At 38.7% G+C, this 27,164-nt stretch overlaps 1 protein-coding gene across 1 annotated transcript; it reads left to right on the top strand.

Moving 5' to 3' along the window:
• Positions 1 to 6,804: 6,804 nt before the first annotated feature.
• On the top strand, positions 6,805 to 7,992 carry LOC147904782 (protein SEED AND ROOT HAIR PROTECTIVE PROTEIN-like). Its single transcript, XM_087392385.1, has 2 exons — positions 6,805 to 7,060; positions 7,404 to 7,992. Exons 1-2 carry the CDS (start codon positions 6,805 to 6,807, stop codon positions 7,856 to 7,858), a joined length of 711 nt encoding a protein of 236 aa, XP_087248511.1. The 3' UTR covers positions 7,859 to 7,992.
• The last annotated feature ends 19,172 nt before the right edge of the window (positions 7,993 to 27,164 follow it).

Below are 27,164 nucleotides of genomic sequence, written 5' to 3'. Positions count from 1 at the left end.
GAGGGGAGCAGCATCATGAGAGTTTGAGCAGACTTGAGGACAGCAGTAGCCATACAATTGCACTGAGTGCAGGACTCCTCAGTCGAATTGCATCTGTGAATCGTTCATTAGCTTATTACCAAAAAGATCGATTCATCACGGCAATAATAGACATCCTAGAAAGACGTGCAATGAGCATGATGAAAGCGAGGAGAGGAACGCTGATTCATTAGATATTGATTATGGTGAATCTCCTTCCTATAGTATTAGGGAACTCAATGTCGAGAGCTTCATTGATGATAATGGTGATTCAGAAGAGAATGGCAATGGAGTGGCAATGGAACTATCGATGTCACTGCACCGTGGGAGTCTCGACCTAGAGCAATGATTAAGCGTAAGGAACTTCAATTGTACGATGGAGTGTTTGGGGTATTCTCTTATTTGCACAACAATTCCCTACTGTTTCAGTGGCCCGTGGGAGGAGATCCGTTCGTAGTAGATGCAGATGGAATTGATGGGCTGGAGGATTTGGAGATTGATAATTGGGAGCCGAGAGGCTTTGGATACACTGATGGTGGGAGGCAGATGGCTCCCGGGGGTCACTTATCATATGTAACCCTATCACGTGAGTTCAACAGAAGGATATTTTTTATTTCTAATTAAATTTACAAAAATAAATATACATAAGGGACTATTTAAAATAGTTTTGGGAAAAATTTACAGATTTGTATAGAAAATGGGTACATTTTATTACTGAAAATTTTACAGATAAGGGATTTTAGAAATAGGACTTGAACGCACATGGTATAGAGGGTTTATACATAGTGACCTCCCCGAGGCAGATGGCCTACTATGAGTATGTCGATGTAGGAGTTTTTAGAGGCTGCAAGAGCTTCAATTCTGAAGGAGGGCCTTTGAAGAAGGCTGCCTTATTGATGGTAGTAGAAGCTGCCTTACCTTGTAGCTAGGTTGCCAGCCCGTGTGCGGAAGGTCTTGAAGCTTGCTTAGATCTCTATAAGATCTGAGATCCTTTCTCTCTTTCTCTCGAAATTCTCTAAGAACCTCTAAACATATCTCTTACTCAGAATGAATCTCTCTAAGTGAAGAACTCTCAAGATCTAAAACTAATCTTACATTCTAAAACTAATCTAGGAATGGGAGCAATCCTAGTGAACTACTAATAAGCTAAACTAGGAGAGCTAAACCTATGCTCTGATACCATGACAAAGTGCGGATCGTACTTAGCCTAGTGCACACAAGATCAGCAGAAGAACTAAGGAGGATCAAAGCACACTAAGTAAGACATGAGAGGGAGATAGCAAATCTATATCTCTTGCAATGTGTGTTCTCAACAATACATGATAGGCCTCTTATATAGACAGTGCCCTTTGAATAGTGAAACCATGTGGGATCCTCTCATCTACATCTCTCCTTTTGGATATCCTCAATCCACACCTCCACATCATGTAGTCCACATCCTAGGGTGGCTACTTTAATTCTTTCCTTAGCACATACCTTAGCCTTTAATCTATGTGCTCATGGCACCATATCTTAGCACTCCTTGCTTCAGCCTTACCAAGATGCCCCTTGATACTGTTGAGTTCCCATTGAGTTATCTTGGTACCTAAGGGTTTGGGGGCCATGGATATCAATAGCATCGAATGTGACCAAGTCAACAAGGACCATTTGTTGGGAAGTTTGGAGTCATTTTAGTTGTCGTATAGGTTGCCAAATGTGGCCAATGTTTTTAGAGTCATTTTTCTTGTCCTATAGGTGACCAATGTTAATATTTTGGACATGTGACAATATACAATAGTGGATCCATGACTAAGGGCATCCCCAATCCTCGACCACCTATCACTTCAAGAGACCTAATCCACTTAAAAGGATCTAGGGCATTCAAAATCTTCTCTATCAAGGCGTCATATACCTTGATATTGGGCTACCCATTTCATATGTGGGATTAAGCCCTTGCATAGATTTGCCACATGTCATTCCTAAGCGAGATTCTACTTGTCCTCTCCCTTCTTGCACTTTCATACACTCATTCATAATTGTGCACATTCTATCCATGATACTCGTTGGAAATGCATTTTCAATCAAACATACACCTTCAATTGTGACAAGTCTCATTTGCAAAAGGGATGATACATCCCTGCAAAGCAATTGCAAGTACATACTATAGAAACAATGTTGTGTTAATCAAATTCAAACAAGAGTTCAAAAATGGATCAAAATGAAGTGGAAATAATGTTACCTGAATCATTTTGTACCAATCATGTGAATTCACACCACTTCTAGTTTTCCATTTGAAGTAAAGGCACCCTAATAGTTATGCATATACCCGATTGGGGTTTTCATACCTGCAATAATGCTCTTCACCCAGGTTTCCTTTGATTTTGTAAAAACCCAGTGTGCCTTTGGTAAAATCACCTTGCCGGCATGGTTTTGTCTTGGCCAAAAGGCAAATTTTTGAATATATGCATTGGGTCCTACAGATATGTGACTTTGTGTTGTCTCTAATAAGGAAGAGTGTAAATTATGGAGAGATGTTGCATGCCATATGGATGTGTTTTGACTTGTCGATCATGCCAAAGTCACTCCCAATCAGGGGATCTCATTACTGGAGGAATAGGGTCTAGTTCAACATTCCCGAAAAATGGATCCACTCGATATGGATGGTCCACAGGAAGAAACCACATGTGCTTCTCATATACCACCTTCGAAAGATCTTTTGAGTGTTGACTACACAAATTGTCTCCACAATTTGGACATGCAAAGTATCCCCAAAGTATCTAGACACTTGGAGACCTATGAAACTACAAGGACACAAGTTACATCTTGCAAAAATGAAAGACCACCAAGGCAGAAGAGAATCTGGAGGAATAGAAATTTCTTGCCTGAGCAGTCATGCAATCTGGGATAATAATCCATGGTCCACATTACAAAGTAGACCACCTTTCACTCAAAAATAAAGTTGAACCAAAGGCTTTGAAATGTCATAAACCTCCATGCCATTCCATAAAATTTGCAACTTGTCCACAAAGGGGCTAGATACATATGCATGTTTTTTACCTTGTGCTTTCCAATCACAATTAGTGCCAACATCAAATGCCCCTTCTTTATGGTCATCCAAGGACGAATATTATACATTGTGACTACTACTTGCACCTGGAGCACGATGTGGACTCGGGGGTTTCACCTAAAAAAATTTGGTGTGCCACGTGCATTCAAAAGGAGGTGTATTTTAATCCAACTTTTTGGAAAAATTTAACAGAATCACAATACCAAGAGCGGGTTTTTCATTCAATTTAAAAAAAAAAAACACTTAGTTCATAAGTAAAGAGGCCCAGTGTTTTTATTGTGTGAGAAATTTTAGTTGAGGGGTTTTCTTAATACCCTTTGAACGCACATGATACATAGGGTTTCTTAGTAGTGCACCCGCTGAGGATGTGGAAAGATGTCCAACCATCCATAGCCAACCCAAGATGCAAATGATGAGGCTCAAGCCCAAAATCTGGCCACTTCTTCTCTACGTGTCTCCTAGCCTTTCCATCCACAAGGATCCATAATATTTCATCTGTCAAGCGGTTGGAAGAATGCCACTTCATAAGTCTAGCTAATGATTCACCACAAAACAAGTGTATGATGCATGTTAGGATCAGCATGTGTCATAGTATCTTTTTCAGAATCTTGTCTCCTTGTGTGTCTTGTCGGTATTGAGATGAACCACATTGTGGACAACTTGTAGAGTGCTCGTATGTTCCTCTGTAAAGGATGCAATCATTGGGACATGCATGAATTCACTTGTAATCCATCCCTAATGATTCCACCATCCTTTCTTGAGTTGGGCATTGTATTTTATTTTGGAAGTAGTGTTTCGAGTAACCTGGGACATTGATTCATTCAATTAATTTGAAGAAACAATTTGGAAGTACATGCATGAAAGTATAGTTTAGACTACATCAAAACTCTTACTGAAAGAGGGATGTAATGCTAGTGTCTAACCATCCATAAGTCGCTTGTAAATTCAAGATCAGAAGAATGGTCGCAAGACCAGAATTGCTTGCCCCTTCATACAACATGGGGGTTGCTTCACATTGCAATCTTTCCTCTTCAGGACTCACATAATCCTCCCTATTCACTTCCACATCTTCATCTCTTTCATTTTGTGCTCGGAAGGAGCATTGAAGTATGTGTTTATCATATCTTGCATTATTTTGTCCTCATTCAAAGCATCCTCCTCTTTGATGCTTCTCCCATGTTGCTCTTTTGGCTCTCCATCTTCCCTTAGATTGTCTCGATATCCTTGGGTCAACATTGACTCTTGAGGATTGTTATGCAATGCGTGTACTCTCAAACTTCCCAAAAAAATTCCATCTCCCTAGATGAAAAGAATTTAATTGATCGACTAAAAAAGTCACATATTGAGGCATGAAATTTACTACATGAAATGAATTTAATGAATTCACTCACAAACAAGCTAAAATGAGACTTCTACTCATCGTTCAACTGTACATCTCAGGTAAAGGTTCAAAGTGAACATCTCTTTATCTATGCTATTGATATGTTGCTTATTTGTCCTTTGCATCATGCACAATCACACAAGATTCGCTGACAAAGATTTGCTCTACTAGTCTATTCTTTGGACTCTCATGAGCTTGAAGACATCTACAAAGTTCACACATAATCCAAGGTTACAACACTATATGTTGTATAATCCATACATGATAAAAACATGCCAAAAAGTGAACCCATATTTTTTAATAATTGAAAATGCTCTATTTCCATCAAAATTTCCATCGAAAAACATTTAAATGGAAATTTACTAGAGTTGATTATTTCGACGCGAAATAAGCATCGAAAACCTACTTTATAGATAAGACTTTGAGCACTCGATTTTATCATCCAATAAAATGTTAATCTACCACATTGAACTAATGGGGACCTAATGGGGGTTCCATAACATGTACTTAGTATGCAATTTGATGCATAAATCATAGCATTACGGCGGTATTATATTAGGATTATTTTTGTACCATCAGAGAGGATACATGGGCAGAATCATGGAAATATTCTTCTTGACCATGTGAATGGGACTCGATGGCCATGATACTTTGTACGGGCCTCAATATAGATGAGTTTAAGGCCCTTGCAAAGTGTCGTGGCCATCAGGTTCCATTTTCATGACTAGAAGACCACCGAGGCATTTTGTATACCATTAGAGAGGACGCATGGACAAAATTAAGGAAATGACCATGCAAATGGGACCCAATGGCCATGATACTTTGTAAGAGCCTCAATATGGATGCTTGAAAGCTAGGGGAGATGTTGAGGAAAGGAGTTATCCAATGGAGCCATCTAATATAATCCAACAAGTCGCATGGCCCACACCCTTGTATCTCATCAAGATGAATTTTGAATCATTTCCAGCGAGCTCTAGTTTTCCCTTCTCTAAGGGACTTTACAGGATAGGGGCTTGGGTTCACGTGTTGACCATGCATCATTAACAGATTTGTTGTGTAAAATGGGGAGTGCCCATGCAACTAGGTAGCCTTAGCTCGCTACCCACCCCTGGCCCATCTAAAAAATGCTCTGATGAGGGGATCTAAACCTTCCTAGCCAATAGAAAGCCTGCACCTTAGTCATGTTGGGTTGCTTATTATGATTACCTTTTTTTAACATTTTATTTTTGTTGTGCACATAGTGTGTAACCACACACTACTCTTCCCTTTTCTCATGTGTGTGGACACGGGGTGGTGTACCCACTTGAAGCTCTCCTGAAGGGATGTGGCTAGGTTGCTTGAGGTCATTCCTGCATCCCACCGAACTGGCATATATGCTAATCATCTTGGCATTGGGGAGCTTGGATTGGCATCCATCCCCACGAAGTGCTTGCTACACCATACTGGCTGCAATAGCACAGAGGGGGACCTTGGTGCCTGCCCATTTCTCCCTTCTTTTGTGTAGGACCTCGGGGGGGTCACTATGTATAAACCCTCTATATCACGTGCGTTCAAGGCCTATATTTAAAGTCCCTTATCTGTAAAAAATTTCATTAATAAAATGTACCCCTTTCCTATACAAATCTGTAAATTTTTTCCAAAACTATTTTAAATATTCCCTTATGTATATTTATTTTTGTAAATTTTAGAAATAAAAAAAATCGTTCTATTGAACTCAGGTGATAGGGTTACATATGATGAGTGATCCCCCCGAGTGTAGGACCTCCCTCGTTAGGCTGAACAGGCACTGGAAATGCGATGCCAAACTCTAGCATTTGCAGGCCTTGATGGAGATGGGAAATTTCACTCTCCAGCTCGACATTCCGAAGCTTGCCTACAATCCAACCTGTCCAAGGGCTTCCTGTGGGGATAACTCGAACGCAAGCATTTCTTGGCAGATTTGCACAGTTTGCTACGTGTGGGAATGATGTCTTATGGGGGGGGGGCAAGCATGTAACATCATGCAGATTCGTGGGGTGGGAGGAGGGTGTGATGCTTGAGCGTTGGCATGTAGGCTCTCGAGAGATTTGCTTGGCCACTTGAGCTCACGTCGACCCCAAAAAGGTGTGTGTGCGCATGGAATTGGGGAAGCGTGATTGGTGGAGATGACCCACCAATCACGTTTGCACGACGACGCTGGCTGCCGTCGTGCGCGACAAAATTGTTCCCCTACAAAATCTTTGCATCGCCACCTTCCTCGCATCCCTTGTATTCTTCCAACGCCAAAGGCATGGCCTCCTCCCTCCTCCTTTCTCTGCTCTTCTTCCTCTTGGCCTCCCCCCTCGTCTCCCCTCAACCCCCCCCCTCGCACCATTACACCATGAAACATGGCGACCTCCGGCCCCTTTACGGCTCCATCTCCCGCCATCACAACTTCGGGAAATACCACGACGCCCATCACGGCTTTGGTGCGCACAGCCCATACCCGGCTCCTCCGCTCCCCAAAGCTGCTGTCCCCTTTTCTGACAAGCCAAAGCCGAGAACGGGATTCTCTTTGGCCGTAGAGGGCGTGGTGGAATGCCAGAACTGCAAGTATGTGGGCGGCGGTTCTTTACAAGACGCTAAGCCCCTGGCTGGTAAGCATTTCGAGCTTCTGCAAAAACCAAGCGAATGCAACTGCTTTCAATCTGTGATTCTTTGGATAAACAGCTCACGTGTGAGCTCAACTCGGTCTTTGATAAACGAAGACGTTCTCGTACCGTAAACTGAGCTTCGTAGACATCTTAGATGGTCCTCATCCGTAGAAATCTTAGATGCTTAATTGGTATGACAAAACCTTTAGAGGCTGAAAAACCCAGGGCTTATAATTTCTGCGAAACCGGTACAAACATAAATCACACCTACGTTTCGCATTGTTATTCGACTATATTCTGCGTCTTTCTGGATTGGTTCTTTACGATTCCATGGGCTCTGTTGCAGGTGCCAAGGTTCGACTGGCGTGTAGAGATCTGCGCTACAAAACCTTCGTCTACGAGACGGCCTACACGAACACTCAGGGATACTTCTTGATCCGCGTTGAGGATTACGACTTCAGAAAGCATTCGGGAGTCAGGAGCTGCATTGTCTACTTGGTTTCTTCTCCAAGTCAGTCGTGCTACAAGCTTACCAACATCAACTCGGGCATGATAGGATCGCCACTAACACGGCAGAGGGTGTTTCCTGACGAGATCCTCTACTCTGTTGGACCCTTCGCATTCGCCCCTCGCTCTTGCAAGCAACCCTCTGCACCAATATATTCTCACAAGTATCCTCCTATTCCTGCCCATTACTCGCCCAGTCCGCCATCTCACCATGAAATACCTCCATATCATTCAAAACCTTCTGTCTCTACTCCTCCTCCCTACAAGACGCCACCGCCTAAGCACGCCCGCTAGTATGAAACGGCCAATTTAAGGAAGCCCGAGGCTATCTCTTCTTCCCACCCTTGAGAGAAGAGGATCCCTCGCAGAATATGTATATTCCAATGTTTGTCGCCATAGTAGTCACGAAAGAGTTAACTGTAAACACTAGGCCTAGTTTCAATATACAAACCATTGCCCCATCACAATGAAAAGCCTTTGATCTCTCTCTCTCTCTCTCTCTCTCTCTCTCTCTCTCTCACACACACACACACACACACGTGTGTGTGAGAGAGAGAGAGAGAGAGAGAGAGAGAGAGAGAGAGTTAGTTTGGCAAAATTGTTGTTGGACCAATAAACATGTTGAAGCAAGAACTCAAAGCCTAGAGAGAGCTATTATATACTCTTAGAAGAAACACTTGCTAACATCACCCACTAGCTTCAAAGGAAAGAAATAAATATGTAAAGAGAAGAAGGTCAACACAACATTAAATGTGATAAGATTGTGTTTACCATGAAAAGATGAGCTCTATCATAAATGATAAAAGTGGTTAGAAAGGGTGGTTCAATAGGGGGATCATAATTTAATGTCTCTTCAAAAGACAAAAAGAATAAGTGATCCAAAAATACAAACACAGTAGTTTTTAGGCACAAACTATCTATATAATTGGTTGTAGGCAATATGGCCAAAGCATATGGGGTCTAGCCATCTTTTGTGACATTGAAGGAATATATTGCATATGGGTAACTTGCTCTATCCATAACTTATGCATTGCTCAATGGATCTTGATAAACTTGGTGCATAAACTAGTCTACATCTTCCAAACTTGTTATGGGCCTTGCCTACGGCCATCCATGCCACAATAAGTGCATGCCTGGGTTTGTCCTTGTTGTTGTTGTTGTTGATTTCCCCATTGTTGCTGAAATTGCCTTCTAGGGGCTGCATTTAGATATCTTTTTTGGGTTGGCCTTACTACTGCTACTTGATTGGTAGGTACAGCTGGCTCTTGATTGTGTCATTGTACATAAGGTGGTACCCTCCATGTGTAGTTTGGGTTGTACCAACATCTTTGTTTGTCATGGTTATCTTTCTTGCAAAATTCACATGGAATCTTTTAAGGCTGTGGTGCTTGAGGTGGTGGCTTCAAACTTTGAAGCTGCTCCTTGATCATTTTCTCCAGCTTGGAGATTTTATCTGCTGTCTTTTTTGCTGTGGATTTTTCTTTGTTTTTCTGCTTCTTCTCTTTCTTTTTCTTCTTGGAATATTCATCATCATCCTCATCTTCTTCTGATGAGGTAGTTTCTTCTTCTTTAGTATCTTCTTATGGAATTTTCTTCTTGAATAAGACCATTAAGCCATTGTAAATGCGATATTACATGTGAAATTTGTAGCCTAGACTATATAGGATATAACAATTTGTTCAAACAATAAAAGTTTACTCTTTACATACATGTAAGTAAGTCTTCATTCAAAAGTGCACTATTTGAGCTTTTTCCCAACTAATCGACAGTGTCACCTTTTCAAAAAGAAAAAAGAAAAAAGAAACTTCTATTAATACTTGATAGAAACCACCTTACAAATAAGCCAACCCAACACTACAACAATTCACCTCATTTTCAATGCTTTTCCCCAAACTTTGATATTCGTCGAGAAAAATGTCTTTATTAGCATCGATATTAGCATCATTATTTACGTCATTCACTCGATATATATCTATTCGATGCTAATAGCAATGGTAATATCGACGATTCCTCAACTTCTTTTTTCGACACTTTTTTTGATGGTAATATCGACTCTGGGACACAGTTTTTGATAGAAATATCGATGCTGACATGAATGCTGGTAAAACATCTTGAAGGTTTATCTACGCTAATATCAATGCTTTTTTTTGACAAATTTTTTTAAGGGCAGATTACGGCTTGACCAGCCCTAATCTGCCCTTTTATAAAGGTGTGTATTACACTATAGTGGCCATTGTATTGCATTATTTAAGATTGTTCATTACAAAATTATCCTATTACATCGTGTGAGGTAAAATATTGACACTATATACTCGTTTACACTATCTCCATATGTCTATTATCAACAAGTAGATGGGTAGAATGTAGTGCTAGTCCTCGTTGCTCCCATACTCATCCTCATCCTCTCCACTCCCATTGGTGCCCTCTCCAGTATCATCATCCCCAGTGGCACACTCTCCATGTGCTGTAGCATTCTCTTGGTGAGCTTCTCTCAAGTATTCATCTCTATCCTCCTGTTCAACCAACAGACACACGATTTGCATGGTTATTATATATATATCTTGGAGAGCATTTAAAAAACAATAAATGTAATAAGGACTTACATTGAGGAATGGTATAAAGTCTCCTCTCTCCTCAAGTAGGTCCATTAGAGCTTCACGGTTCTTATTGCATGCATACCTATACTACTTATCCGTACATTCCCGGCCCATTTTCATAAACTAACATTATAAGAATACACATCAGTTTAGTGATTGACATGCTACAAAAATTATACACTAAAATAGTGAAAGAAGAGGTACTTACAAAAAAGTTTTCGAAGGTGGCCCTTTCGCAAGAGCCCATGTGGAATTGTCCCACTTTACTCTTTATTGCCACCACTTGTTAAGGGGATTTTAGCCACCACACTTAGGGCATAGATAGAGTATGATTGTGGTCTTGGTCAAAGGTCCTAGCACTAGTGGAGTAATGAAGAAAGTTACAATAGCCATGGGTTGTGGGGCATCTTGGAGATTGGGCCATGGGTACATATAACTTTTGGGGGTAAATTCTTGGAACTTGTATCTTTCTTGGGGATTGGCCTCTTCTTCCAGCAAGTAAGCAAGCTTCCCCCTTCTCCTCCCTCTTCCATGTCTCAACGTTTTCTCTATGTTGTAGCAAGCTAAACACCTTGGTGATCCTACTATATGTCGAGTTCCTTGATCTTGGAGTGTGTTGGATTGTGACCTTCATGGTTGCAAGGAACAAGCATGTGGAACATGATGTTGAAAAGAAGGAGAAGTAGCCCATAAGATGTTAAACTGATGAAATTGTTGCTGTAGATTTTGAGTTGCTGGTGCAAAGAAACCAAGGTTATTGTTGGAAGAAAGATGCTACAAAATGAAGATTGCTACAAGAATGGAGTCAAATCAAGAGCCTATTACTGTGAATATTGTTGACTTGTCGTTGTTCTGCTTCAGAAAGGAGCATAAGAGTTGCTAGTGCAAGGATGCTGTGGAAGAAGAGGTGCGGCAAGTTTATCCTGGCAACAACTACCTACAGTGCAAGGCATCTTAAGAGCACATGAAGAAGATGTAGGTGAAGGTCGGTCGGCCTATTTGTTGAATAACCTAGAAGAAACAGAAGAGAGATGCATTTGTGAAGAGCATCCATGCAAATGGTTTAAAGCTTCAAAACTCTTTTGGATGCGCAAGAAGGGCAATTTATGGGAGGACCAAGAAATGAATGTCTTGAGGACACCGTGATACAATGGTATGGGAAATTATTAATATCCATCTAAAGGATTAATCATCGATTAAGGGCACCCTGATTTTATCTTGATTTGCTTCTCCAGATTTAAAGTCACCAAAGTTGAGTAGAGACATCTTTCATGGAAAATTTGCCTTGAAACCCCATTCTCAATGCAGCTGGCCTACCATGCTATTCAACCTTCCTCACCCTCGGGCTCTGCAGTGCTCGAGGTCTCTCAATCCCACATCCTTTGTGTGGGATAATATAAAGCAAACAATTCATTTCAAAGAATGGTTCTCATGTGCAAATGTTAGGTGAAGCTAGCTCGGGCGATATTCGTTGACAACGGTGGAGGTTGAGGATTTCTCAGAAAGCATTCCAAGGATCTTTTGTAAGCTCTCCCAAGTGTTTATTTGAAAGGTAACCACAAAGAAATGGACGAGCATGTTGAGAATGGTATTTTGCATCTTGAATGCAAGGCATTTGTAACTAAATTGGATAATGTGAAAGACTTATAGCCCCAACTAATTTTTATTCCCATGTGGTAGAAGAGCTAGAATGCATACCTTGGTTGATATGTTTGGTTCAAAAGCTATCAAAACCTTGCTTGGACATCATCAGCCTCAATTCGGTTCATTCTCAGTAAGGAGCAGCCATGATGTGCCGAATCCACCTATAGAATGAAGAAATGGGCCGAGTTCCCTGTTCTTGTGTGTCTTCTATAAACTCAGCATAAGGCAATTGTCTACTCAGTCCAAGTGTGCCAAGAGATTCATCTACTCATTTGACAGATTCATTCTAGTATGCCATGAGTCTTCTCATGTATTTCAATAGTTTGATCTACAAATTTGTGGAGAAATATGTCTGCATATGTAGAAACAAGAAGAGCAACCCATGAAAGCCTACGTAGCTACAGATCGACAAAAAATGGTGTCAGAATTAAAGGATCAAATCCAACCATGAGGAAGAATCAAATTCAATTTTATGAGGGAGACATATCTGGCCTGATCTAAGCAACATTCCAACCATGTTTGGATAAAAAGAGGTCCGACATTATTTTGATTGCAGTCCGACACTGTTCTGACAAAATGTAGACTATTTTCTAAGGTAGAAAACTGAGAGTGAAGGTCAATACCTCGGGGGGGTCACTCATCATATGTAACTCTATCACGTGAGTTCAACAAAAGGATATTTTTTATTTCTAAAATTTACAGAAATAAATATACATAAGGGACTATTTTAAATAGTTTTGGAAAAAAATTACAGATTTGTATAGAAAGGGGGTACATTTTATTAATGAAAAATTTTACAGATAAGGGATTTTAAATATAGGCCTTGAACGCACGTGATATAGAGGGTTTGTACATAGTGACCCCCCTGAGGTCAATACTACAACAATTGTTGAAGGTTTTTCTCAACCTCAATATTTTTTTATTTTTGGTGAAAGGGGAAAGAAAAAATACAGTCTTTGTTTGCAAAAGAATCTTATTAGGACTTCCACATGTTCATATTTGAGAAAACCATGACGAAAAGGGGATAAATGCAAGTATTTTTGCTTTGCTAAATTGGTTGAAGAACTGTATTGCATCATCAAAGGTAGTGAGAAAAGTTTCTTCATCTAGGAAGTTGGAAAAAGCCAAAAGCAAGTTGGCAGATTTTTCTGAAACATTGTGTCATGCTTATGCTTATGTTGATGAACATAAACACAAATGATGTTCAAGTTTGAGCAAAATAGAAACATTGCAATCAACCATAAAGGAGTGAGAGGACACATATTCCAGTGATGATGATAGTGATGATAGAGAGGATGATTACTTTGTTTACCAATACGTTGGGCCAGCCCCATGATGATGGATGAGAGTACCCAAGAGAACCCAATGAGCCAAAAGAGACAAGAAGGTATCTCAGTGGTATCCACCTTCACATTGGATAGTTCCCATGACTTGGTAGATGATTATGAGATCACCACGATGATATGATTTGTACAATTATACTTTCAACTAATATGCATGTGTCACATGATGAGGAAATATTACAGGTTTCTCATGCTCATGAGGATTATTCTCATGTTTCTCACATGGATATTGTTGTTTATGATTTGGTTGATATGCCTTTATGTGTTGATGTTCCATTGGATTATGCTTTACATGAGGATGATGTGATGATGCCATTTCTCAGCATATGGTCATTGTTTCTCAAGGATATGACATGATTCTTGATAATATATATTCCATGCATGATGAGATGTAGGTTGTTGGTTTACACCATGATATTGAGGATCTCTACCATTGTTTGAGTAGCCATGATAAGGATGATTTGTCTATTTGTATCATGCTACATATGGATGAATGTTCAGGATCATGCTTATGCATGATATGGCATGGTGGGATAGCATGGATTTTCCTCTGCTATTGGCATGCATACATGATATATTTATGGATTTATGTGTCTATATCTTTTGATGAGGGTATTATCATGCCTTCAACACTTGTGTTGATTGAAGACCTCCCTCATGCATGCCAGCGCATGAGGAAGATGGAGCTGATTGATGGAGATTTTTCTTATGATGCATGTATGGCTCTCATGGATCTTATGGATACTTATGTTTCAGCTATTCGTGATTCATCAACATACTTTTATTAGTAGTGCTATGCCTACACCATGTCTACTCCATGATTATGGAGTCTAGACATACTCATATGTTCATGTGGTTCTATATTTTCATTCTCTATCAACATGTATGGATGATGTTATACTTGATGGGTTCCTAGCCCTAGCATGTAGCCATAAAATGATGACATTGTATTTTGCACTCACATGATGTTATGCACTAAGTCTTAGACTAGATTAGACACAAATGATTCGAAGGGGGGGAAATCGTGCAAAAAAGCACTGACACATCACATTTTTTCATAAATCAATACATCATCCAATCATATTTGTACGAATACATATTCGTATAAATCAAGATTATTTGTACGAATACATATTTATATGAATAGCTTATTTGTATGAATAAGTTTGTATTAGGACGATTATGGGCTTCTTTTCCTGTATTTAAGCTCACAATTTGCCAGTTTACTTTATCTCATGCTTGGTTCTCTAGCCGAGCAAAAGAGATCAAACAAGGAAAAGAAAGAAGGAAGACCCTCAAAGGTTGCAAAAGCAATCTAGAAGGTCTGAACTAAGATCAAATTTGTTTGTGGGAGTTCTAGGTTCTCTTTGTTGAGTTCCTTAGATCTCGTGTGAGAAATGTGCTTTTGGTCTTTGTTTGTGTCTATGGAATTTATTTGTGGGAGTTCTGGGATCTCTTTGTTGAGTTCCTTAGATCTCTTGTGGGAAATGTGATTTTGTTCTTTGTTCATTTCTATGATCTTAGAATAACTTTGTTGCTTTGTGTCTTAGTTTATTAGAATACCTAGAGTCTCATTCTTACACTTTCTTTTGAATGGATATTTAATATTCTTTCAATAGAATGTGAATGAATACAAAGAATTTCTTAGATCTCTAAATGTAATTTTGTTCTTTTTTGTGTCTATGATTTTAGAGTTTGAAAGGAATAAATTTGTTGCTTTGTGTCTTAGTTGATTAGAACACCTACAGTCTCATTTTTACACTTTCTTTTGAATGAATCATTTAATATTCTTTCAAAAGAATATGAATGCATGTCTCTCAATTTTCATACTAATTCTTACACTTTCTTTTGAGTGAATGCTTTATAGTCTTTAAAATAATGTGAATGAATTAAATACAATTTGCATTTACTCATTCTTGCCCTTTTTTTTGAAAGAATATTTTATATTCTTTTAAAAGAATGTTAGAAAATTAAATATAATTATCCACTAAGGATATAATCTTATGTGAATGAAATATAATTTTTGATGAATGAAAATAGTCTTATTTTTTAATAATGGTACGTGAATGAATGGCAATTAATATATTGCATTCTTGAAAGTCCTTTTGAAAGCATATTTGTTGCTTTCAAAATAATATGTATTGCAGTATGTTTCTTTTGCATAAGTGAATTAATTTTTTAGGTTTATGTTTTTCCTTGAAACTTCAAAAGCATGGTGCACGGCAAGATTTGAGCATATGTGATGGAGATATGGAAAGTGCATGTCTCGGTCACTTTTGTGCAATGTAAATATTGTGGACACAAGCTCATGAGTAGTTCTACTCGCATCAAGAAATATTTCTAGGAATTGGCAGGTGATGTTGAAGCTTGCTCATGCACTCCGTCTGATGTTCTTCTATAATGCAACCATTAAAGGAGAAGCATCTTTAAATGTGATGGATGCATCGGTACATGAAGGGGATATATGTTTACTAGCAAGTGGGTCGCATGTGAGTTTTGATATGACTAATGTTAGTCAGGTAAAGAAGAGAAAAAGGGAAGAACAATGATCTATGGAGGATGGTTTTCTTTGACAACAAGTGCATGAAGAGCACTTAAGATGGACAGAAGCGTTTGTAAAAAATGGCATACCATTCAATGTCATGAGAGATGAGACATTTTGTAATGCCTTGAAGTCATGTGCTAGACTAGGATTTGTTTTGCCGGATTATAAAAAAATGCATACGGATCATCTTGATAGAGTTAAACAGACTATGGCAGATTGCTTAAAGAAAAAGATATTAGACTTTATTCCTACATATGGGTGCACTCTTGCTTTTGATGGATGGGCTAGCAAGCAAGCCATACCCTTGATAAATGTAATGTGCATTACTCCCAAGGAAACAAGGTTTTTTGAGAGTATTAATACATCTCTAAAAGAAAAAAACTTCAGCATATATTTTAAAAATATATGAAAGAGCAATTTATAAAGTTGGTGGCAGTGAAAATGTTACTACATTATAAGTAACAGATAATGCATCGAATTATAAGACTGCACATGAGATGATCATGGAAAATTATCCCACTCTGACATGGGTGCCATGTGGTGCTCATACTCTCAACTTATTGTTGAAAGATATTGGATGATTTTCATTTGTGCAACCAATGCTATAAGGTGCTAACAATGTAGTTAGTTTTATAAAGATCCATCAATACTTGCATGCAGTATTTAGAGAGCACTCTATGAAGCAACTAAGGTAGTTTTGTCAAAATAGATTTGCCACTTCTTTTCTGGTTCTTGCTAGATTTTTGAAAGTGTGGCAAGCTTTAGTGGAGACTGTTTGCTCATAGATGATGGGTAAATTGGCTCGAGAAAAATACGCAGTACACAACACCAGGCAGTAAATGTGTACATCTTGCGTAATCATCAGCATTATGGAAAAATGTAGAAAGAATAAAAGAAGGTGTAGAGCCATTTGTGATAGTGTTGAACATGGTTGATTCCGATGCCTTTGTTACGGGTAAAGTGTATTGGAAAATATCCAAAGCAATACGATAGGTTAAAGAATTCATGCACTTTGGACGTAGGGAAAAGTAATAGTTGGTATATTTGGCTAATAAGAGATGGAAGCAAATGCACACCCCTTTGCATGGAGCCACATTTTCATTACATCCACAATATCAAATGCATGCTCAATTGCAGAATCCAGAAGTCATAAATAACTTTCGAGAGGTTAGTAAGAACTTGCTTCTAGGAGATTAAGACAAATTGGCCTACCAACAACGAGTGAGGTATACGAACCATGAAGGATCTTTTGGAGATCCTTGGAATCTTGATGCTATTAAGATGATGATTGCACCTACTTGGTAAAAGAAATATGGCGGAGAGACATTGGATTTACAACATGTTGCAACACGTGTGCTCTCTGTTGCTACATCATTGCGTGCATGTGAACAAAATCGGAGTGCATATGATTTTATTCATGCGAAGAGATGCAATCTGTTAAAGCCATCAAAAGTCATAGATTTGGTTTTTTGCTTTGGGAATCTACGATTGTTGAAAGGGTTCAATGTTGCAGCTAGGGCAGCAAGCGGATCCAATGTAATGAGAATTGTTGGGCAACGGTTGACTACAAAAATAGTTACTGAGGGAGCATTTAGCGAAGAAGAAGATGAGCTTGAGCTACTGAGTGACAACAATGAAGTCGAAGAGATCAACGATATCATACCTATGTTAAATGTAATAGAGAGTGTTGTATGTTACACGTGAGGGGATGGATAGGAGAATATGTTAGGTGATTGAATAACCATAAGCTCATATCCATCTCATCTCATTTTGTACTTGAAAGAAAAGGGATGAAGCTCTAAATATGTAGGTTGGTATGTTGCTCATGAGGGGATGGATGGGAGAATAAGTTAAGCGATGAAAGACCACATATGCTCATATCCATCTTGTCTCATTTTGTACTTGAAAGTGAAGGGATGAAGCTCTAAATATGTAGGTTGTTATGTTGAATGTGAGGGGATGGATAAGAGAAGATGTTAAGCGATGGAAAAGCACATATGCTCATATCCATCTTGTCTCATTTTGTACTTGAAAGCTAATGACTTATGGGCTATGAGTTATGTTGTTATGTTGTAATTATTCAGTTTGTGGATGATTTGGTATACATAATAGCTAGATATAACCTTGTGACTTGCATATACTTTCAAGGCAACATTGAAGGGAACATCGAGAGAAAGAGGAGAACAATCATATATGTACAATCGAAGTTTATATTTTCAAGTCACAAGGGTCGATCTAATGTGCACTAATCCACTTCAATATATTTCAACATTTCAACATTAACTTTACAAAGTCCACATAATCCACTTAATTCACTTAATCCACATAATCCACTTAATCCATGTAGTCCATTTAGTCCACTTAATCCATTTTAATCCACTTAATACACTTAAGTCACTTGATCCACTTGATCCACTTAATCCACTTAATCCACTTAAACCACTTAAACCACTTAATCTAATTAATTCACATTATGCACTTAGTCCACTAATTCCAATTAATCCACATAATCCACTTAGTCCACATAATCCATCTTAATCCACAGAATCTGCTTAATCCACACTATGCACTTAATCCGGATTTAAATATTTCAAGATGAACTTTACAGAGTTATGTATGAAGTACAATTGGTTTGTATTACAATTGGTGCATAAAATCCTCAGCAAGGTCAGATGTACTAGGTCGAGACCTCATCAAGACTAGGTCCCACATCTGCCATTCCGTGAGTGCTTGGTTCGTCAACTTGAGAATCTAGATTGGTGAGGTCCTCAAAATCAAATGTGTCAATGGCATCCAAGTTCCCAAAAGAATCTCTGTAGCACGCAAGATCAGCCTGCATCATGTATATGCATGTTTGCAAGTCCTCAATCTCTTTGGCTTGAGATGCAAGGCGGGCTTGTAACTCCTCGGCAATAACACCTTGTTGACAAAGAGGTATGGCAGATGTTGCCAGGTTAGCAAGGTCACTATGTGCCTGGGGAGTTAGCACGTAAGGCCTTTGAGACATGGGCTCTCTGTTCCCTTCTCTTGCTTGCTTATGCTTAGCAAGACGTCCTTTTCCTGTTCTTGATAGGTCATACCTATCATTCTAATCCACACATCGATGCAAGATGTCGCGAACATACACCGGCTAAATGAAGAATATTGACAGATGTTGCCAGGCTAGCAAGGTCACTATGTGCCTGGGGAGCTAGCACGTAAGGCCTTTGAGACATGGGCTCTCTGTTCTCTTCTCTTGCTTGCTTGTGCTTGGTAAGATGTCCTTTTCCTATTCCTGATAGGTCATTCTTGTCATTCCAATCCACACATTGATGCAAGATGTCACCAACGTACACCTGATGAATGAAGAATATTGGTACGATGTGGGCAAGGTTTTTGTACCGCAGGTGTGACAACTTGGGCTATGCATATTTGTTTCTAGCATTTCTGGTTCAAAGAAACAAGGTATATTTTCTTAGGAACTTCAATGGACAAAGCCTTTATACTTGTCAAAGAGAGAGCGTGTCGCCTTGCATGGTGTCATCATCCACTAGAGCAGTGATGGCAAACATACCCACTCCCTCCCTCCCTAACATCTCTCTTGGGCTAGGCTTTGGGCCTACAAGATAGCTTGAGCCTCAGCGTGATGTAGTTAGTCCACTAAATTGGCCTCTTGAGGCACAAATGGTGCTTCTAGATCCTCATGAATTAGAGGATCCTCTGGTTGTGCTTGTGGTTGGGGAGGATCCTGTGGGAGAACGTTCTCTCCCTCCCTACTCATATTTAACCTAAAAAATGACATGTAGATAGAATTGTTTTATATCATGTATACCGAATTAAACAATTAAAATCAACATGACACTTATCGCCTTGAATATTACCAACATGACACTTATCCTCTAAATAGTTAATCCAACATTAAATCCAGCAATGATATGACACTTATCGCCTTAAATATTACAATTTACCAACATGACACTTATCCTCTAAATATTTAAATCCAACATTAAAAATGACATGAAGATAGAATTGTTTTATATCATGTATACCAAATTAAATAATTAAATCCAACATGACACTTATCCTCTAAATATTTAAATAATACACATTAAATCATGGAATGGGAGACTCAATGATATACAAAAATAGTAATTTTCAAGTAATCATGTTCCAAAATAGCTATTACAAATTGTTCAGGAGAGACTCAGTCATTTTCTCATCTAAGTCCTTGGTGGGGACTGAGATGTATAGCAATACCAAAAACACCACAAAATTCAGCAATGTTTGGACAATTGTTTGGTTGTGTAGACTTTCCTTGAGTTGCAAGTCATAGTAGCCACCCTATTAAAGCTTTTGCAGGTCTAGTACTAGTAGATGGTCCTCAAATGTCCATGAAATTCAAAATGTGGTGGGGCATTGCGTACACATCTTGTGTAACATCAAAAGGTCATGGCTTGGTGCATATGCACTTTGGAGCGACATGGCAAAATCTTTGACAGGAAGTCGACACTGTGGTGGGACTGTTATACTGAGTAATGCTAGATAATGCTTGCTAGTTCTTGTCGGTGTCATCATTCCCCAATCACAAATGCCCAGATACACTTCCTTAGATGACTCGGAGAAATGTAGCATAATGTTTTGAGCATGCAAATCATTATGTAGGACATTGTGTTGGTGCATGTAATGAATAGTGCATAAAGTGCACTTAAAATATCAAAAACGTGTGAGGGGACTCGTGGAGCTCTAGTAGGCATTTTTGTATCCCACCAAAGAGTTGCTTTGCATCATGTCCAAGGTAGGTCAAGCATCTTTCCAAATGATGTCCATTCCAAAGTGGAAATATTATCATTGGATTATTGTCATGTACTAAACCTATAGCTCGGATGATGCCCGGATATACGACATTGCCCAGGCATGTGGCTTCCTCCAAGGCTTTTGCCTTCAACTCATCGGTAGACACAGAGTTCTTCAACACCTTGCATGCATAAATTGTACAGGGATCAAATAGTGAGATGAGAATATTGCACATGTTTACAGTTCCATGTGCGCATGTGCCCATAGCTGCATTGAGTGTGAATCGAACGTCACATTGTTGAAGCAGTGTGGGTCACATGGGTGTTGCCACTTGTTCAGGTTCATGCATGCCATGTGGTGCGGGTGCTATTGGTGGTGCTTGTGCAGGTGAGTATGAAGACGAGATTGATGGAGAGGCTAGCCTATCAACACGTGCAGTAGGATTGTTCATTTGTGGTGCAAGTGAGTATGAAAGAGAGGGAACTTGGTCAGCGCGTGTGGTAGGAGGCACAAATGGATGTGCAAAAGAAGTTGCAAAATTTGGATGTGAATGTGATGGGAGACATGGAACAAAAGTGGAGTAGTTTCTTGTGGGTATGGATATGATGGGGTCGGATAGGGGAGACCGTGCATAGGAAGAACTTCGGGGAAAGCGATGCGAGAGAAGATGGGTTGTGGTGGATGCATTGGTGCATGTGGACATCATGGCTGTAGTGATGCTTGTGGATGTGGTGGTACTTGCAAGCATAGATGCATTGGTGGAAGGGAGGATGAGGCAACTCCTTTGCCTTTGAAACCTCGCCACACCTTCTTAATGTATGCGACCCTGGCTTCTACAATAGGACCCTCCCACTTCGTGTCACAAGAGGTGGTCTCGATCTATTTGACTAAGACATCATCGAATATCCAAGGTGAAGTGGTGCATGAATTGATCTATAGATTCAGCTGGAAAAACATCTAGAAATCGTTCACCTAGGATCCTCACTCCACGCTGGTCCTAGCCAGATTTTGTCTCGGGGGGGTCACTCATCATATGTAACCCTATCACGTGAGTTCGACAAAAGGATATTTTTTATTCCTAAAATTTACATAAATAAATATACATAAGGGACTATTTAAAATAGTTTTGGAAAAAATTTACAGATTTGTATAGAAAAGGGGTACATTTTATTAATGAAAAAATTTACAGATAAGGGATTTTAAATATAGGCCTTGAACGCACGTGATATAGAGGGTTTATACATAGTGACCCCCCCGAGGATTTTGTATACCACTTTCACCATTGTTGAAAGCCATCTCAATGATGTTCTAATCAACATTCATTAAGAAGTGCGCATTCTTATTTTTCTACACCTTCTTCTTAGCTTGACTGAGATTTAGGATGTTGAGACTTTCTCTTCTCACCCACATGAGCCATCTAGTATCATGTATGCAACAAGGTGCAACACATAATTTAAAAAACAATTCAGTCCTAGGTATGATAAAAAACTGAGCAAGCAATGACAATTAACAATGCAAGAAATTCCAAAAATGACTTAGATATAATCTCTCAACTTAAACTCAACTCATGTAACAGACTACAATAAATCAAATCATAAAAAATCTAGTTAATGTGTGACATTGAGTGTGTAACACTCACTAACCATTTCTTCACATCTAACACTAGGCTTCAATTGCAACACACAACTATCAAGGGATAGTTGAGTGCCAGACTAAGTGTCTATGAGTACATCGCATGATATCAAACTTAGATTGCATCACACAACTATCAAGAGAGAAATGAGTGCCAGAATAAGTGTCTATGAAAACATCTCTAAACTTAGACTGCATCATACAACTCTCACGAGAGAGATGAGTGCCAGAATAACCATCTATGAAAACATTTTTAAGCTTATATTGCATCACATATCTCTTGTAAGAGAGATGAGTGCCATACTAAGAGATCCTACAAACTATTATGTCTATCAAAATTGAGACTACAACACACAACTCTCTCAAGAGAGATGAGTGCTAGCCTCAGATTAAAAAAAAATCTTTATATAGAAAGTGAAACTGCAACACACAAATCTCATAGGAGAGATGAGTGCCAGTCTCAAACACAAAATTAAAAAAACATTAATAAATAAAAAAGAACTGCAACACGCAACTCAAAAAGCATGCTTTAAGCTAATTTTTAAAAACATATATTCATAAAGCAGAACAAGAGGGAAGGTAATCATATGCTTAAAGCATATTATTAAAGCTTCGAGAAGCATATAAGCTTGGATCATATGCTTTATGCATATGAATAAAGCTTAAATATTTAAATAATATGCTTTATGCATATGCTTCCAGATTCGAGAAGCATATAGGCTTGAAGCATATGCTTACAACTTTAAAGCATTAAAGCTTTATGCCATATGCATATGCTTTGAAAGGATTTAAATCTTTAAAGAATATGCATAAATCTTTGAAGCATATGCTTAAAGCTTTATGCATAAAGATTAAAGATTTAAAGCATATGCTAAATGCATATGCATATGCTTTGAGCCTATAGGCCTTGTAAATTCAGCTTATGAAACACACATTCATACAGCACATGGAGGCACAACGGCGGATCCAGATGGAGCGATATGGAAGCGTGCATTTTGGAAAGAAAGGGAAATCATATTTTCCAAGCCTATTTCTAAAAAGCATACATTCATAAAGCCTAACACTCATTGTAATTTGTAAATTCAATTAATTATACATACATATATTTTGAAACAAAGGGAGGAAAGAGAAAATAGAAAAAGATAAAAGGGAAAGAGAGGGAAGGGAGAAAAGAGAAAAGGGGAAAAGAAAAGGGAGAATATGGACAAAAGAGAAGAAAGAGAAAAGATAAGGGAGAAGGGAATAATGAAAGGCCGAGGGAAGAAGAGAGAAAATGAGAAAAGGAAAAAATAGAACAAGCAGAAAAGAGAAGAGAAGGGAAGGGATGGTGTGACGCCAAAAATTGATACTTTTTATTTGACATTGGTATTGTTTTTCTCTATGTTTGATAAGAGTTTGAGTATCAGGTGATAGCCTAGGGGCTCTCACTTATTTCTATTTTCTAAGATATTGTATGGGATTGAGAGGATGAGTGGAATGGATCATTGTAAATACCATAGGTATGAATTATAAATACCTTGGTATCAGGTGATAGTTATTTGTGTATAGGATATTATGGGATTTTTGGAAAATAGGAAGAGTGAGTCATATAAAGAGATGGGCTCATGTCCATGTATTCTAATAATATAAGAGAGGTCACATGCCAAGCGTGTGGAAGGCATGTGGAGGAGTGTGGAGTCAAAAGGAATCCTTCTAGATTTCCTATGTGGAATAAGGAGGATGTGGACATATGGAAAAGAGAGGGTCCCTATGGGCTCCATGTGGGGAGACTCTTGACTTTCTCAATATTTTAAAAGTCTTGAGCATCTTTTGATGGGACACATGGTAAGATTAGCCAAAAAGGACAAGGATGGTGACATATAGGCTTATGTGATTGATGGGGAAAGGAATCTACAGGTAGCAATTGTAAATGGGTGAAGGAGGGTGACAAAATCTCTATAAAAGGAGCCCTCCTCTCCCTTGTTCATCATATCTTCCACCATTAAGCCTCATGTTGCTGTAGCTCTAGTCCCCTCAAGCCTCTTCCATGAGCCTTCTCTCCCTCTTGTAGATATTCTCTTATGTAGACTCTTGAGTCCATCTCTCTCTAGTTTATTCTCTCTCTATGAATAGTCTTGGAGTTTCCGCTCCCTCTTGTACGTATGAAACCTCTTCTTCTCCCTTGTGTTTGTAGTATTTTGAGTTGCATTAGAGTGGATTCTCACTTTATTGGTAATGAAGGTCACTTCAGGTTCTCTCTCTTGAGTGTCTCTTCCCTTTTTCCATTGCTTTCTCTTCCAAAGTGCTTAGAAGTGTTGTCTATTTGGCCGCTCATTGTGCATACATGGTTTATCTATTTCCCAAGCCACAAAGGGGGCTCTTTTTTCCCTCCTAGGTGACCTCTATGGGACTTGGATCGTTGATGAAGTCTAAGCATGGAGGTAGTATTCTCCCAAGTCGGCACTAGTAGAAGGAGTAGGTGTTTTTCATGATAGTTTAACCCCATGTTAGTATTTTGCTCATAACTTTTTGCTCGGTATTGTTTGACATTGGTATTGTTTTTCTCTATGTTTGATAAGAGTTTGAGTATCAGGTGATAGCCTAGGGGCTCTCACTTATTTCTATTTTCTAAGATATTGTATGGGATTGAGAGGATGAGTGGAATGGATCATTGTAAATACCATAGGTATGAATTATAAATACCTTGGTATCAGGTGATAGTTATTTGTGTATAGGATATTATGGGATTTTTGGAAAATAGGAAGAGTGAGTCATATAAAGAGATGGGCTCATGTCCATGTATTCTAATAATATAAGAGAGGTCACATGCCAAGCGTGTGGAAGGCATGTGGAGGAGTGTGGAGTCAAGAGGAATCCTTCTAGATTTCCTATGTGGAATAAGGAGGATGTGGACATATGGAAAAGAGAGGGTCCCTATGGGCTCCATGTGGGGAGACTCTTGACTTTCTCAATATCTCGGGGGGGTCACTCATCATATGTAACCCTATCACGTGAGTTCAACAGAAGGATATTTTTTATTCCTAAAATTTACAGAAATAAATATACATAAGGGACTATTTAAAATAGTTTTGGAAAAAATTTACAGATTTGTATAGAAAAGGGGTACATTTTATTAATGAAAAAATTTACAGATAAGGGATTTTAAATATAGGCCTTGAACGCACGTGATATAGAGGGTTTATACATAGTGACCCCCCCGAGCTCAATATTTTAAAAGTCTTGAGCATCTTTTGATGGGACACATGGTAAGATTAGCCAAAAAGGACAAGGATGGTGACATACAGGCTTATGTGATTGATGGGGAAAGGAATCTACAGGTAGCAATTGTAAATGGGTGAAGGAGGGTGACAAAATCTCTATAAAAGGAGCCCTCCTCTCCCTTGTTCATCATATCTTCCACCATTAAGCCTCATGTTGCTGTAGCTCTAGTCCCCTCAAGCCTCTTCCATGAGCCTTCTCTCCCTCTTGTAGATATTCTCTTCTCAGGGGGGTCACTATGTATAAACCCTTTATATCACGTGCGTTCAAGGCCTATATTTAAAATCCCTTATCTGTAAATTTTTTCATTAATAAAATGTACCCCTTTTCTATACAAATCTGTAAATTTTTTCCAAAACTATTTTAAATATTCCCTTATGTATATTTATTTCTGTAAATTTTAGAAATAAAAAATATCCTTCTGTTGAACTCACGTGATAGGGTTACATATGATGAGTGACCCCCCCGAGATTCTCTTATGTAGACTCTTGAGTCCATCTCTCTCTAGTTTATTCTCTCTCTATGAATAGTCTTGGAGTTTCTGCTCCCTCTTGTACGTATGAAACCTCTTCTTCTCCCTTGTGTTTGTAGTATTTTGAGTTGCATTAGAGTGGATTCTCACTTATTTTGCTCATAACTTTCTGCTCGGTGGTTTGAAACTTATATCAGCATGAAGATCTCTTCAAGGAGCATCATCTAGTGTCTTCAGCTATTATATTAGATGTCAAATTAAAACTCGGGGGGGTCACTATGTATAAACCCTCTATACCACATGCGTTCAAGGCATATTTCTAAAATCCCTTATCTGTAAATTTTTCATTAATAAAATGTACCCCTTTTTTATACAAATCTGTAAATTTTTTCCAAAACTATTTAAAATAGTCCCTTATGTATATTTATTTCTGTAAATTTTAGAAATAAAAATTATGCTTCTGTTGAACTCACGTGATAGGGTTACATATGATGAGTGACCCCCCCGAGAATTAAAAATATATGACTCTTTGTGTGTGACTATTTTTTTTCATATAGTTTTTACCCTGGTCTAGTAAACTGCCCATATCTTTCCGACCGCTTCTCTATTTCTTACGAAACTTATATCAGAGCGAAGCCCATTTCAAGGCACATATCAATATGTGATTTAATATTTTATATCATGTCTCTACTGGAAGTTATGGGTCTCTGTGTCTTATGATAGTTTGGAGAGTGTTTTGAGCTAAGTGTAAAGGTGTCTATGAAGGAAGTGCAATGTTTCCTCGAAACCTACCCATCTGACCCAATCAGACCCTTCAAACTCCTCGATATATATCACTTCATGTTATGTTGAGCTGTAAGATCTTCTTTCTCAGGGGGGTCACTATGTATAAACCCTCTATATCATGTGCGTTCAAGGCCTATATTTAAAATCCCTTATCTGTAAATTTTTTCATTAATAAAATGTACCCCTTTTCTATACAAATCTGTAAATTTTTTCCAAAACTATTTTAAATAGTCCCTTATGTATATTTATTTCTGTAAATTTTAAAAATAAAAAATATCCTTCTGTTGAACTCACGTGATAGGGTTACATATGATGAGTGACCCCCCCGAGTCTTCTTTCAACAATGTATCACTCTTCTCTTTGGTGCAGACCAGCTTGTTGAGATTATGGCCTCCGCTGATCCTTTCCTTCTCCCTATGCTTGAGTACAACATCACTTGGGATGTTACCATCTTCATTCGCATATAAGGGAGGATAGTATGGTGTGGTCTCTTGTTATAAAAGCTTATTTTTAATGTCCCTTTTCCAGTGATGAATATCTCTATCACTTA

This window comes from Dipteris shenzhenensis, chromosome 2 (genome assembly GCF_047967505.1).
Source record: "Dipteris shenzhenensis isolate YYH24624 ecotype China chromosome 2, Dip_SZ_1.0, whole genome shotgun sequence".
In the NCBI taxonomy this organism is placed as follows: Eukaryota; Viridiplantae; Streptophyta; class Polypodiopsida; order Gleicheniales; family Dipteridaceae; genus Dipteris; species Dipteris shenzhenensis.
The sequence above is the reverse complement of the archived record's forward strand: the minus strand, read 5'-3'. Positions and strand labels throughout refer to the sequence as shown.

What these genes read in the sequence shown, in the direction of transcription:
- LOC147904782 (XM_087392385.1), top strand. Translation starts at nt 6,805, where the DNA reads ATGAAACATGGCGACCTCCGGCCCCTTTACGGCTCCATCTCCCGCCAT. An exon ending in AGACGCTAAGCCCCTGGCTG is followed by an intron (nt 7,061 to 7,403) that starts GTAAGCATTTCG and finishes GCTCTGTTGCAG; the next exon opens with GTGCCAAGGTTCGACTGGCG.